General features: G+C 40.4%; 2 protein-coding genes across 6 annotated transcripts in view; one reads left to right on the forward strand and one right to left on the reverse strand.

The window, feature by feature from the left end:
* Window positions 1–3,005: 3,005 nt before the first annotated feature.
* CINP (cyclin dependent kinase 2 interacting protein) lies at window positions 3,006–12,009 on the reverse strand. Its single transcript, XM_075129886.1, has 5 exons — window positions 11,928–12,009; window positions 9,738–9,909; window positions 8,801–8,927; window positions 5,586–5,715; window positions 3,006–3,318 (listed from the first exon to the last, which is right to left on the reverse strand). Exons 1-5 carry the CDS (start codon window positions 11,932–11,934, stop codon window positions 3,116–3,118), a joined length of 639 nt encoding a protein of 212 aa, XP_074985987.1. The 5' UTR covers window positions 11,935–12,009; the 3' UTR covers window positions 3,006–3,115.
* A 4-nt stretch (window positions 12,010–12,013) lies between these two features.
* Window positions 12,014–15,055, forward strand: part of TECPR2 (tectonin beta-propeller repeat containing 2) — a 67,692-nt gene continuing 64,650 nt past the window's right edge. For all 5 annotated transcript variants that reach the window (XR_007357289.2, XM_048854883.2, XM_048854887.2 and 2 more), the window contains exon 1: window positions 12,014–12,144. The gene's annotated coding sequence lies outside the window, so the exon portion shown is untranslated. The remainder of the gene's footprint in view (window positions 12,145–15,055) is intronic.

Raw genomic sequence — 15,055 nt, forward strand, 5'->3', positions numbered from 1 at the left:
CTCAGAAGGTCACAATGGGTAATTGTTCCTCCACCTCTAAAGCCTGCAAGACACTGTCCTCTCCAAGTTTCTCAACATCTGTATGAAGTTGGGTGAGAGTTATGGAGAACAAAGAAGTACCTGCAATATGTAGATGACTTCTCCTTCAGTCCAGTATAAGCAGCACTGTGTCTCAGCTTTCTCAATACAAAGGCAGCAAAGTCACCTGAATGAAGAGCATCAGACTAAAGCTGAATCCAATCAAGATAGAGATTACAATAAGATGGAAGTGCTCTGAAGAACTTGCCTCTTTAACATCATTCAGATTGTTGGATTAGCCTGCAGTTTTGGGCTCTGTTTTGGATGCCCACAATGGCCACTTCATTTATGATTGTCCAGAAAATTAGGTTGGCCATAGCCTATCAGATGTAGGCCTGGACACTAATTATGTATTTGACTTCCAGTTTGATTCTTGCAAGTTGTTAAGGCTGAAACATACCTCAAAGAAGCCCCAATTACTACCAAATGCAGTATCCTACTAACCTGGGTCACCATGAAAACTTCTCCCCCTATGCTGTGCTCTGCTTTAACTCCCCATTGAAAAGCATCTAGTTTGAGGACTTTGAGTGTCAAGACTTTGTGGTTAGGACTGCTACCTGAGAAAGCACCTTTTCCATTGCAACTGTGACCTTGCATGATGGCTGCATTCCATCAGAAAAAACTCCTAACCAGCAGGCCGGCTCAGGAATGCAGAAGACTATTTCCACAGGCACAGGACCTAAATTCTGGAATTTTCTGCTGCAAGAAATAAGAGCGATCTACAGACCTTACCATATGCAGGACTACATGCAAAACTCATTTCTTCAACTTTACTTCCCCCAATAATTTGTCCATGAGCATCGTAGATCCACTCTCATAATTTTAGTAAGTTGTATTTAGAATCATAGGACTGGAAGGGAATTTGAGAGGTCATCTAGTCCAGTCCCCTGCACCCATGGCAGGACTAAGTACTATCTAGACCATCCCTGACAGGTGTTTGTCTAACCTGCTCTTAAAAATCTCCAATGATGGAGATTCCACAACCTCCCTAGGCAATTTATCCCCGTGCTTAACCCCCCGAAAGGGAATTTTTCCTAATATCCAACCTAAACCTCGCTTGCTGCAATTTAAGCCCATTGCTTCTTGTCCTATTCTCAGAAGTTAAAAATAGCCATTTTTCTCCCTCCTCCTTGTAACAACCTGTTATGTACTTGAAAACAGTTATGACCCCTCTGTCTTCTCTTTTCCAGACCAAACCCATTTTTTAATCTTCCCTCATAGGTAATGTTTTCTAGACCTTTAATCATTTTTGTTGCTCTTCTCTGGACTTTCTCCAATTTGTCCATCTTTCCTGAAATGTGGTGCCCAGAACTGGACACAGTACTCCAGTTGAGGCCTAATCAGTGTGCTGTAGAGCAGAAGAATTACTTCTTGTGTTTTGCTTACAACACTCCTGCTAATACATCCCAGAATGATGTTTGCTTTTTTTTTTTTTTTTTTTTGCAACAGTGTTACTCTGACTCATGTTTAACTTGTATCTAAACTGTATTCATAACTACTTATTGCTGATTTTCTCATTCTACTGCTCTAGAATTTCTTTTTAACTATTAGAACTTCAGTGAGAGTATAGTAGCTTACAAGCCTGTCAGGTGCAATCTTTTCTTTGTTCAAAGGAGACCGTCTGCCCAAATAGTAGGAGGAGAAAATTTAACACCCATTTTTTTTTCTGCCAGTACATTGTAAACATCCATGAGAACTTGAAATGTCCTATTACACTTCTTACTGTATTTATTGCTAGGAAGTAGTGATACTATGAAATCTCTAGTGAAAGTTCAAAGCAGCTTTAAGAGAAAAATATACACAATTTCTAGTATAGCAATATCTGTCAACACAAAGGGTTTTCCGATTACTTATTTAATGGGGTTAATCAAAATCCTGGTGTAAAGCTTAGTCATGTATAATCTTGAAGTTTTAAAACATTAGTGCTTTTGAAAGGGGCTGGTTTGACAGCTCGAGAGCACTGAACTGTTACCACAGCAGGCTCAGTGGCTGTGGAAGCTTCTCCATGCTGTCCTGCCCATCCCGTGGAGGGCCATCCCTGTCCTGGAGGGACCACTTAGGAGTGAAGCAGTAAATATTTCCATGATCATTCAATCTTTGGCATGTCAGAGAATAAGGGCTCCTCTTTCACCTGTTAGTTTTGGGCTAACAGTCATCTTATTGTAGCTGGCAGAAGCAGATCTAAGGGTGCTTATAAACAGCTCTACAATTTGTGTAATAGTTTCAGAACTTATAGTTTTTCAACATAGGAGAGTCATATTGTAAGAACAGAGGCATTTTATTGTTTGGGCAAAGTGAGAATAAGCTGGATATAGTGATACTTCTAGATTTGTATATATTCACTATACCAAAACCTACTTCATTAAGGAACTGACTCTGCCATTGGTTTAAATAGCAGCAGAACTCTCATGCCACAGTGGTACACTTTCAGATCTTAGTAATTGCCTATGCCACCCTGAAACTTCAGAAAATCTGTGTGGTATGTACACAAGGAAAATACAGAACATGTTTTGTTTTTGATTTTGTGTATTGTGACAGTTCAAAACAGAAGTAGCAAGACTTTCAGTGGGTGTCAAATTTGGTGTCAGACGAATGATGGTCCAAGGGTGAGGGCTCTAGCCTAGGGCTCCTGTGACCCAGGTTCAGTTCCCTGTTCCACTGCAGTCTTCTATGTGAACTTAGGCACAGATCCTCAAAGGTATTTAGGCACCTAACTCCCATTGATTTCAACTGAATTCAAATAAATACCTTTGAGGATTTGGCCCTTAGCCTCTCTCTACTTTGGTGCCCTATGTGTAATCTGGGGATAATAGCACATCTAAAATTGTGAGGTGTTCAGATACTACAGCAAAGGAGGTAATACAAGTACCTTATTGTTTTATATCAACCAAGAGGAGGAGTGACAAACGAAACAAATTAAATACAAACAGAGGAAAAACAGATTTTAATAACCTTATAAAAATACAACATATAATTAACCTGTCAGTTTGTTGCTGCTTCAGTGTCACATGAGTATCATTAGAAGGAGTCTTAAACGCTACACTTGTCTATGTCCTGTTTCCAGCAACATGCTTTCTAGCAGTAGTTTACTGCTGTTTTCAATATAGGGCTGGTACAACCAAGATGATAAATAAACCATCATAAGATCTTGGTCAGCAGTATGAGCAATCTCTTGCGCAATCGTTTGCTTAAGTCGTAGTTCCTTCTTGTACATTTCAGTGAGCTTGAAAGAAATCTCATCTGAAACAGATTGAACAATTATACACACTATTTCTAATCATATATAAGCAACTCTGAAAATAATAAATCAATACTTGTTACACTAATCATTTTTTTAAAAAAATAGCTATTACAGTATACAAGCTTTTATAACTAGCCTCTCTTCTTTAGGTAAGTCAGCCATCCTGATCTTAACAAGAGTTAACAGTCCTTTCATTGCAATATGAAATGCCAAATTTATTGCTCATGTATTGGATATATTTCTACACACAGATGTATAAAATTTCCTTTTATTTCTACATCTCAACAGCAGTGTCTTAGAACCAGCTATAAAAATGGTACTATTTTAAGCCATTTCTTTAAAGGGACATGGTTTAAAAATGTAAAGGTCTTACAATACTTTGAATAAAAATTCTGCATAAATGTTCTGGATACCTTGATATTTTTGGGCAACTAAACCATAATCTGCATACTATATAAACCCAAATAGTGCGAGTGCATGAGCATCAGGAAGTAATACTGATCTGTTTAACTAACTACACTATTTGTGAGAGTGAAGAATAAATGGTGAAAATAGTTTGAAACTGGAATGTTTGTCTAATGTACGGAGTTACTAGTAATGCTGGTAAGGATATTTTTTAAAATGTATCTGGCTATTGTCCCTTCAATTGTTCAACCCAGTAAGTGAACAAAATATTTGACAATAAGGGGCCATGGCTGCATTCCTTGTTCACCCAAAATTCCCATGGAATTCAGCCAGAATTGTAGGTAAAATTATTACAACCACATTTCTTTGGACTTTTTCAATAAGAGAGGGTCCAGCACATCCCCTTTCCCCTGCCAGTCTTCTGGTTGGCAGATACCAAGACATGAGAATCCCACTATTCTAGGGCAGTGAACTGAGGAGCGGGGGACACACTGCACAAAATAACTACTTCCAATTAATCAGAGAAACACATCTGTTGCCATCCAGTTCCTGAGTTCCAAGAGTTGTAAAACTGCAGTAATGCTACTTGTCAGACAGATGCACTTCAAGCCTGGTAGGTTTTTTTAGGTTGTTAAATAACTGGAAGGGCAGAGAAGGCCTCACCTATACTTTGTCACTAAGTGAATGCTGGAAGGATCTATATTCCCTATTTTTGGTGACAGAGAGCAACGAGCCTTCTCCTTCCTCAGTCTGTTCATCCTCTGGATCAGAGCCCCTTTAAAACTCTTCTGTAACTGACAATTAACTGAGGTGGGACTCCCATCTCTCACCTAAGAATAAGCCCCATTCTACAAATTGGACTGTAAAATAGGACTCATTGCTTCCAGACAGGAGAGATTTTCGCTCTTTGTATAGGGAGTAGCTATTGCAGCTTTGACACTTCTGGCAGCTGCAGATGCTTGTTTTAACTGGATCTGTCTGTATGTCTTAACACTGTAATTATAATGTGAGAGTTGCTTTGCAATTTACATGAACTGTCAGCGGCGATAACCTCAGTCAGTGGTTCACAAACTTATTTGATTGTGCCCCCTTCTTTGTGGCTGTAATTGTTTGTGCCCCCTCCCTTAGATACATATACTATTGCCCAGGGAGAATGAAGAACAGCCGCTGCTGGCTAGGCACCCAGCTCTGAAGGCAGCATTGTGCTAGCAGCAGTGCAGAAGTAAAGGTGGCAAAGTGATATTTGTCTATCACTTTTCATGGCAGACTTCATGCCCCATTGCCAACCTTACTTCTGCCTCACCAAGGGGCTGACAGCTGGAGCTGCTGCTATCTTCAGGTGAGGGACTGCGGGAGGAGGGGCAGGAGAGCCGGAACCTGGGCTACCTCCCAGTGAGGGCTGGGGATGGGGGGAAGAGGAGGGGAGAAGGAGAGCTCTAACAGTGGGGCTCCATCTAGCTCCTTTATCCCCTTCTCCCAGGTGTGCACAGCCCTTCTGCAGGAGCCCCAGGCGGCTGGGGCTAACAGCCAGGGTTCTTTTTTTTTTTTTTTTTTTTTAAAGACTCACATCTCCCTTGACACATTCCCACACCTCCCTACGGAGGTGCGCCCCATAGTTTGAGAATCACTGCTTTAAGTTAATTGATGCAGTAACTTATCTATTGCTTACTCAGTTAGAAAGACAGACTCTCTCACTACAAAAGGCAAAGTTACAATCTTATCTAGATCAAAGTTAACCGGGCATATTTTTCAGTTCTTCTAAATTACTATTTCAATTTCAAATGACATCAAATGTCTTTTAAAATGCTCCTTATTGGGAAATACTAATGGATAACTTACAAGTAAACAATATTCTACTTACAGAAGTACATAGTGGGCCATGTGTGAAAGAGTGGTATCCTGCAATCTCCACTTTCATAATGGTATGTTTCTAAGTCACAAATTCCTTTAGTAGTTGAACATAGTTTTTCCATTTTCAGTTGTATTTTTGCCTGAGAATGATGAGAGTTTCAAGTTAATAAACATTTGGGACATTTTATGCTACTAAGATCTTACAAGTATTAACTATTAATGAAGTTCAAAACCACTTTGTGACTACCTCAACCAGATTCATGAAATTTCTAATTCACTTTTATGGCTGCAAACAATAGCTATTATATTATGGGGGGAGGGATAGCTCAGTGGTTTGAGCATTGGCCTGCTAAACCCAGGGTTATGAGTTCAATCCTTAAGGGGGCCATTTAGGGATGGGGCAAGAAATCAGGGATTGGTCCTGCTTTGAGCAGGGGGTGGACTAGATGACCTCCTGAGGTCCCTTCCAACTCTGATATTCTGATTCTTTTAGTGGGACTAATATAGAGATTTTATGTGACAAACACTTGGTGTTTCAAACATTGCATGTACAGTTTTACTTCTATTTTGAATATTTCCCTAACTTTAGTTTTCTTTTTCAATCCTAAATCCAAGTTTACCACAGAGAAAGTTGGTAAAGCTCTATCTTAATAGTCTTGTTTTTCTTCCTTTATAACAATTTAGTACTGGTGAAAGGGGCTGGATTGAGAGTGAAAGTTGCTCTTTCCTACAGAACAGGTACAGCACAGGCACTGAAAGTGCAAGCTTCTCTGCCAACGTCCCCCAGCCTTAACCTGGTAGGACCACCTCTAGGTATGGAAAAACAATTCAGTCTCTATGCCATTTCAATCTTTTACTCCCTCCGAAGACTGCCAATAATTAGGATAGTCAGTGCTAACTGCAGTGTGTGCACTTTTCCATACTAGTAGTCCTGAAGTATTAGAAAGGTAGAACGGAATTAACTATTGTGCATTATCAAAGGTAACAACTGACAGAGCTAACCGATAAGTCTCAAAATGTAACCGTAAACAGAGAATCATCATTCAGTAGGTCTGTTTCTACTGGGGTCCTGGAGGGATAGGTTCTTAACCCTATGCTATTTAATATTTTTATCAATGATGTGGAAGAAAACATAGAATAATCACTGATAAAGTTTGCAGATGACACAAAAATTGGAGGTGGGGTACATAATGAAGAGGACAGGTCACTGATTCAGAGCAATCTGGAGTGGTTGGTAAACTGGGTGTAAGCACACTATGCCTTTTTAATATGGCTAAATGTATATACATCTAGGAACAAAGAATGTAGGCCATACTTATAGGATGGGGGAAGGATGTGACTGAAAAAGATTTGGGGGTTGTAGAGGATAATCAGCTGAATGTGAGCTCCCGGTGTGACACTGTGGCCAAAAGAGCTAATGTGATCCGGGGATGCATAAACAGGGGAATCTGAGGAGTAGAGAGGTTATTTTATCTCTGTATTTGGTACTGCTGTGACTGTTGCTGGAATATTGTGTCCTGTTCTGATGCATGTCATTCAAGAAGAATGTTGATAAATTGGAGTGGGTTCAGAGAAGAGCTACAAGAATGATTAGAAAACCTGCCTTATAGTGACTGAGCTTCTTGAGTCCATCTGTTTAGTTTAACAAAGAGATGGTTAAAGGATGACTTGATTATAGTCTATAAGTGTCTACACAGGGAATAAATATTTTAAAAGGGCTCTTCAATGTAACAGAGAAAGGTATAACATGACCCAGTGGCTGGAAGCTGAAGCTAGACAACTTCAGACTGGAAATAAGGTGTAAAATTTTAATGGTGAGAGTAATTAACTACTGGAACAATTAACTAAGGGTCTAGTGCATTTTCCATCACTGACAATTTTTTAAATCAAGATTAAATCAAGATCTTTTAAATCATAAAAGATATGCTCTAGGAATTATTTTGGGGAAGTTCTATGGTCAGTGTTATACAGGAGGTAGATGATCACAATAGTCCCATCTGGCTTTGAAATCTATGAAACCATTAATAACATCATTGAGGCTGGTAGCAGCATCTTACAGTAAAGAATTTAGTAGCATCATGGTCATGCTGTAAACTCCTGAATATATATGGTACATATGATTACAAACAGTGGAAAATAATGTATATATGCATTGTCCAATCCACCACAAGATGCTTAGACTTTAATTGCTCAACAGGAACGACAACTTACTTACATCAGTGCATTTAATGGGCTAAGTCATGACAGTAACTCAAACTAAGAAACAGAAGCATTACTCTTACTTTCTCCAGAGAACCAAACTTGATGGGGAATCTGGAGTATTTTCCTGCTTATACCAATCACTGGAATTTTCTCAAGTTTGCACAGAGCTACTCAATCTATCATCATACCAATATCATTTTAATAGGCATTTTTCTTTATAGCTAAGGGATATTAAAGTTATTCTAATTAAGAAATAAAATTCAGAGTAAGTTAACATGAAATTATTTCTGCAAAGTGAAAAGGCTGTACATTTTTTCTTTTGATTTGTATTACTTTTTCTCTATTTTTAATTTAGGTTAACTATACCATTCTGAAGGTATGAACTACTATTACAGTAGGAACATCACTTATCTTTACCTGTATCGGCTATTTCCAAAATTATTGAGGTGACCATTCATAAGTGTGTCCACTCATTAAGTAGGTTAGATAACAAATATCCACTCTGTTCCCTAAAGAGATGGGAGCTGTAACACAGAACTGGAAGATTGGAAACTGAATTATGTCCAATCAAACAAAATATAGTGCTTAGGTTGTGTTTACACTGCTTTCAGAAATATGAATACAACATGTGGACATACCCAATCTAACTTTATTTAGCTAGCGTGAATAATAATAGCAGTGAAGCTGTAGCTGCATGGGATTGCTGGTCCTGTATGTACACAGGGTCCCAGGTGGGGTTGTACTGCTATTGTTACTTGAACTAGATTAAAGCTAGCTTGGGTAGCCTATACGTGCTGCAATCACACCTCTAATTGCTGCATAGACATATGCTTATTGCTACCACATCATTTTAGGTCTGAACTGTTCTATCCTCTTTCTAACTTGATGTTTGTTTTGTTTTGAAGATGTGGAAAGTTTAGGATTAGAAAGAATAGACAATAGGTACAATATTGGCATTGTATTATTTTGCAGAATATTTTTTTAGGGACTATACAGTTTGAAAGATCAACGAATGAACATTACCATGTTTTCCAAGGTCCCAAGCAATTCTGCACAGAACATCTCAAGTTCTTCATTATAGTCTGGAGACAGCTTTCCACAGTCAGAGGCAATGTTGTCACATTCTATCTCCAGCTTGTTATCTTTAAATCTAAACAAAAGCATATATTAGTGCAAATACCTCTGCACACCTTTACTCACATAGACTGTAGGAATTTAAAATCTATGCTATCCTCTATACTACTAACAAAAGGCTTGAGACTACAAGCCCTTTCTCACATGAGTAGTACAAAGGAATTGCTATACAGGATTAGATGAGTGGTTTAGCTAGTTCAGTGTTCAACTGTGGCTAGTACCAGATGGTTCAAAGTACAAGAACCCTACCTTAGGCAATTAAGGAATAGTTTGTCCACCAGGAAAAGGAAAGTTTCTTCCTAATGCCCATTAGTTACAGGTTGTCTTACGTTCTGAAGCAGGCATTATGTCCCTTCCAAAGTTATTGGCTTTTTAAAAACTTTACTATTGTAATTTTGTTATTCATGTGAATGGCCAATCCCTTTTTTAATTCTGCAAAGCTCTTGACCTCAGTGATATCTCGTAACATTGACTTGTGTGTCAGAGAAAACTCACCCGAGTAAGCGTTTGTAGGCTCCAGCTCTAATTTTGTAATTCAGCATTTTAAATATTTAATATTTGTTTATTATTTGTATGTATAAAAACATTTTGCTGCAAATACAGCTCTTATGAGGTTATCCAATTTTTATCTTAAACAGCCTTACCTGAATTTCAATATTTTGATTTTATACAATCACAAAATGCTAGTGGTATAGAATATGAAGCCGGTCCACCCTGTTGGTTTGTTTTTTTTTTGTAAAGCTGCCCAATCAGGAAAACAAACTAGTTTCACAGTAAAAGTGACCTCTACATTGTCATTATTTGCAAGCCCTGTTAACATACTCACTGTGTGCCAATTTTCAAGTTTACAATTTTGTTTGCAGTACTAAATCCATTATTATTCAGGGTCTCCCATTTCATCATTAAATTATGCCAGTCTGCTGCATTATCTTTAATTTTTCTTGCACTGACAGATAAAACAGGTCTTTTTGGAGCAACAGCTGCAGGACTCTTTGTTGCTTTAAAAAAGAAAGAGAGAGAGAGAAAATGCAAACTGGTAAAAATCTACAATAACAAATCAATTAACTGTTTTATGTTGTCATTACAGCTGTATGTGGCTGCATGCAGTATTTTCCTTGCTGTTCTGTTCCTGAATGCTGACTCAGTAAAATGTAGTTTACAGGAACCCTACTAACTTTAATCATAAATAAAGTTTCTAGCCTTTCACCATCAGTGTAAAATAACCACATTCTTAGGGTATTGAAAAAAATAAACTGCATGTTGAGGTATTCCATTAAAACACCTAACTAATGCTGTAAAACCACTAATAAGCAATCCTAGAGTATTTTGCCAATACAAGTAATGGCTATGTTTTCTGAAGTCAAATTTTAATGTAGCACTTCTTGGCAAGAAGTCACTAACTCTGTTAGGACTCAGTCCTTTTCGTAGTGGTTTCTATCATGAATATTTCAGTACGTTTGCCCAGGCCAGGAAGCACTATGTGTGAAATCCTGGCACTACTGCAGGCAATGGGAGTTCTGCCATTGACTTCAATAGGGCCAAAATGTCACCTTATATTTTTTACAGGATTTTAATGACAATGCAAGGCTTTGATGTTGCAAAAATTTATATACATGATTAATTTTACACAGGTGAGCATCAATGGAACATCGATTCGATGGAACTACTCATCTCTGTAAAAAGAAAAAGGAGTACTTGTGGCACCTTAGAGACTAAGAAATTTATTTGAGCATAAGCTTTCGTGAGCTACAGTTCACTTCATCGATGAAGTGAGCTGTAGCTCACAAAAGCTTATGCTCAAAGTAATTTGTTAGTCTCTAAGGTGCCACAAGTACTCCTTTTCTTTTTGCGAATACAGACTAACACGGCTGCTACTCTGAAACCTGTCATCTATGTAGTTACTCATATTTGCAATCATTGCAGATTCAAATGATAACCTATTTCTGTCCTCAACTTTGCTGTTCATCACATAAACAGTTTCTGGACATTAGCAAAGCAAGCTCAGATTTCAGAGGTAGTGTCTCTAGTAATAATAATAAAAAGAAAAGGAGTACTTGTGGCACCTTAGAGACTAACCAATTTATTTGAGCATGAGCTTTCGTGAGCTACAGCTCACTTCATCAGATGAAGTGAGCTGTAGCTCACGAAAGCTCATGCTCAAATAAATTGGTTAGTCTCTAAGGTGCCACAAGTACTCCTTTTCTTTTTGCGAATACAGACTAACACGGCTGTTCCTCTGATACCAGTAATAATAATGTTATTTATAAACATACACTGAGTGTGACCGTACATACAATTGATGCTAATTCTCTACACAGCTAAATTATTTTTCATTGAAGGATCTCAAAGTGCTTCACGAACATTAAAACTAACAACGCTGACGCTTTAATGGTAATTTGTTAAAATATAATATTAACAGCCAAGGAAGCAGCGGGGGGTGGGGGAAGAAACTTTTAGAAGGCCCCTCATTTTTGAAGACTCTGTGGCCTGGGGAGGGATAGCTCAGTGGTTTGAGCAGTGGCCTGCTAAACCCAGGGTTGTGAGTTCAATCCCTCTGGGGCAAAAAAAAATAATTGGGGATTGGCCCTGCTTTGAGCAGGGGGTTGGACTAGATAATCTCCTGAGGTCCCTTCCAACCCTGATAGTCTATGAGTCTAATAGAATGGCCAGTTTCAGTGTGACCACCCCGCTGAACGTTACGCATAGGAAGAGTCCCATCCCCTTGGCTTCACGCTGCTGCGCGGGCTGACGGCTCCCCGAGATCGAGGCCCCACAGCTGCAGCCCGCGCTGGCAGATTTCCTTCACGTTTGAAAATGTAACGGTAGTAACGGAATATCACTAACGAAATGCGCGTGCAGCCTGGCTCAGGTGCCCCGGGAAGGGGGGAAGGGCGGCGCCAGAACCGGGCTTACCATGAGAAGGCAGCGCCCCTGTGCGCGCACGCGGCGGGTACCCGACCCCCGGCGCTGGAGACAGACACCCACCCTCCTCCCACGGGCTCCAGGCCTCACTCACCTGCCATGTCCCGAGCCCCGCCGCGATAGGGCCCCCGGCCGGGCCGCGCCCCGCCTTCCCTCGGAAGTGCGCTCACGTCCGGCCCCGCCCGTCCTGGGCCCAGCCGCCGTCGCTCAGCCGCGCCCGGTCCGGCGGCTTAGTCTTCCCTCTCCGGGGGGCCTCGGAGAGGCAGCCTCCGCCCGGCCGGGAGACATGAGGGCCCCGGCCCCTTGCTGAGGTGAGTCAGGCAGCCGCCGCTCAGGGCTTCTCCTCACGCCTCCACCCCTTCTCTCCATCAGCCCTTCCCCCAGCCGCCCCTTTTCCCTTCCTGTGCCCCCCACGTCCCCCTGCCCCCTTACAGCTCTGTCGCTGGGGCTCCAGCAGAGGCTGAAATAGGGAAACTCCCCACCCCACCCCAGGGCTCCCCTCTGCTGTTGGAAAGAGCCTAAGAGGTGGGGGTCGCTCGCCCGCCCCTCTGCGAGGCTGGGGATACTTGCACCCGCTTTGAACTCTGCTTCCCTCGGTGAGCAAAGGGCCTGGAGGCGCTTGGGAGCCCCGCTTCATTTCATCCGTCAGCAGCCCTGTGAAGCCGCCGCTGCTGCTCTGCGGTTTGCTGCCTGTCGAGCTCCCCGCATGGGGAATCTGTTGCGCATGGCCGGTACCGGTGTGGTGGTCCGGATTCGGCTAATCCGGTAAATTTATCCTGCAAACATTGTAAAACCTGGGGTGGCGTTAGGAGGATGTATGCGGCGCGGTTGTAACCGTGTCGGTCCCAGGATATTAGAGAGAAGCTGGGGGAGGTAATACTCACAGAAGCTGGTCCAGTAAAGATATTACCTCGCCTCTCTTGGCTTGCTAATTAGAAAGATGCCTAGCTTCACGCTCCCCATCCCACTTTTTATTTCTTTGGAGGGTGGAGTGGGAAACTTCTTTTTTTTAAATTTGAGAATTAAATACAAAGAAAATGAAATCAACTTCCTAACCAAATTTCTCTGCGGTGTGTCTTAAAACAGATTGCAGAGTGTGGGGATGGAGGCAGGACAGTGAATGTCAAGCTATTTAATGGCAGGTTTTCAGAGTAGCAGCCCTGTTAGTCTGTATTCGCAAAAAGAAAAGGAGTACTTGTGGCACCTTAGAGACTAACCAATTTATGTGAGCATAAATAAGCTATTTAATAATAGTTTAAAATGTGCTGACTTGTGCTTATTTTTATAAATAAGAAATTTAGTTAATAAAGTCTTGTAACATGGTTGGGACATCACAACAAGGTTGCTGCTGTAGTTAAAGCCACAAATTGGAAATTTATTTTAAGCTAAACTGTAAATAAACTTTGCATGCCCACTTTCATAAATGTAATTCCCAGTTCTTAGGTCACATGAGTGATTTTAAGTAACATTTGTTACTTTCCTTAGTGTCTCTGCAAAAAGATTTTGTGGGGGAGAACTATTGCAATTTGACATGGGCTAGAGGATTAGAGTGGACAATGAGCTATAGGTAACTTATTATTTTAAGTATGGAAGCTTAGTTTTTGTTCAGCTGCCATCATACGTGCAACACAATAACATTGAAATGTTTTTAAAGTTGCTATTTTTTTTTATAAACACCTTAGAAATGAATGATTATGAAAAAAGGTGATATTGCAAACTAATGCCATGATCCTGCAACCTCTTATGCATGTGCTTACCTTTAAGCTCATGAGTAATTCCACTGAGTTCAGTCAGGCTATTGACGTAAGTAAAGTTAAGCGTTCTGTAAGTTTCAGTAGGATTGGAATCTAAATACACTGTGGAAGTGTCCAAAGATGGGGACTGTTAATCGTACTTGTGATTTGTTTGACTCCTTCAAATATTCACAGTATCAGTCTTGTGAATGTGAGGGTTCATTTCTTTAAGATTAAAATAATCTTGAGTAGTTTGAAGTTTAGTTTTTCAGTTAACATTTTTTGAACCAATTGAAAGGATGGTGATGTAGTTATTTGTGCAACAGGACAGTATTTCTACGCTTTCATGCTTTTTGAATCTCTGTATCTTTGTTTCAGATGGTGAATATGCATTGCCTATGGGGGTACAAGGTGGACTACTCTAAAAGTTCTTGTCAATGAGCATTTTGTATTATATAAAAATATATTTACACATAGTTTGGATTTATAACTAGGAAGCCAAACATAAATAAAAATCTTAGTAACATCTGTATATATTAATTTTGTCTAAATCTAAGCTTCCACTGGCTCTTTAAACACACACAACAATGGAAAGTCTGCAACCTTTTTGAAATTTTCTGAGGCGACACTTTTAAAATCATTGACAGTATCCTGATGTTAGAACTGTAAGAGTTTTGAAGACTAATTTTAAATGGGATGTAAACTATTGATTTTAAAAAAAAAATGTAGGTGCCAAATCTGAAAACCTAATAATGAGCGCGTAGGGGCACAAGTTGAGTTGCCCCTTAAATAATTTGGAAAACTATTTTATTACCATTTATACTCCATAGTGCACAGAGGCCCCAGTTGAGGCTAGGGCCCATTGTACTAGGTGCTGTGCATATACATAACAAGAGATGGTCCATGCCCTAAAGAACTTAAATCTAAATAGACAAAACAAAGGGTGAAAAAGGGGAAATATTATTGTACAGACAGGGACTGAGGCACAGAGAGATGCAATAATTTCCTTGCGGTCCCAAAATCTGTGGCAGAGCATGGAATCAAATCCTTATCTCCTGATTCCCAGTCTTGTGTCTTAATTACAAGATATCTTCCTTTTCACTGTTTCACAGCTGTTGAGCCAGAGTCCCCATTATGGAGACTAGAGAAGTAGTAGTAGAGAAGTAATGGCCAGAGATACTGGCTGTGGTTTTTGTGGATGGAAAAGGAGTGAGCGCCTTTTCTTCATGGGGTTGTGCAATGCATCATAAGTAAGGTTAAGGTATTTTTAGTAAAAGTCATGGACAGGGCCCGTGACCTGTCCATGACTTTTACTAAAAATATATATACCCTGACTAAATCTTGGGTACTCTGGAGGCGGGGCTCCAGGGGCGCTCTGGACGCACATGGTGGCCTGACACTGCCCCAGCAGTGAACGGTGCAGCTGGCCCTGTGGTCAGTGGCACCGGCGGCTGCAGAAGTCACTGAGGTCCCAGAAAGTCACAGAATC

This window comes from Caretta caretta, chromosome 6 (assembly GCF_965140235.1).
Source record: "Caretta caretta isolate rCarCar2 chromosome 6, rCarCar1.hap1, whole genome shotgun sequence".
NCBI classification, from domain to species: Eukaryota; Metazoa; Chordata; order Testudines; family Cheloniidae; genus Caretta; species Caretta caretta.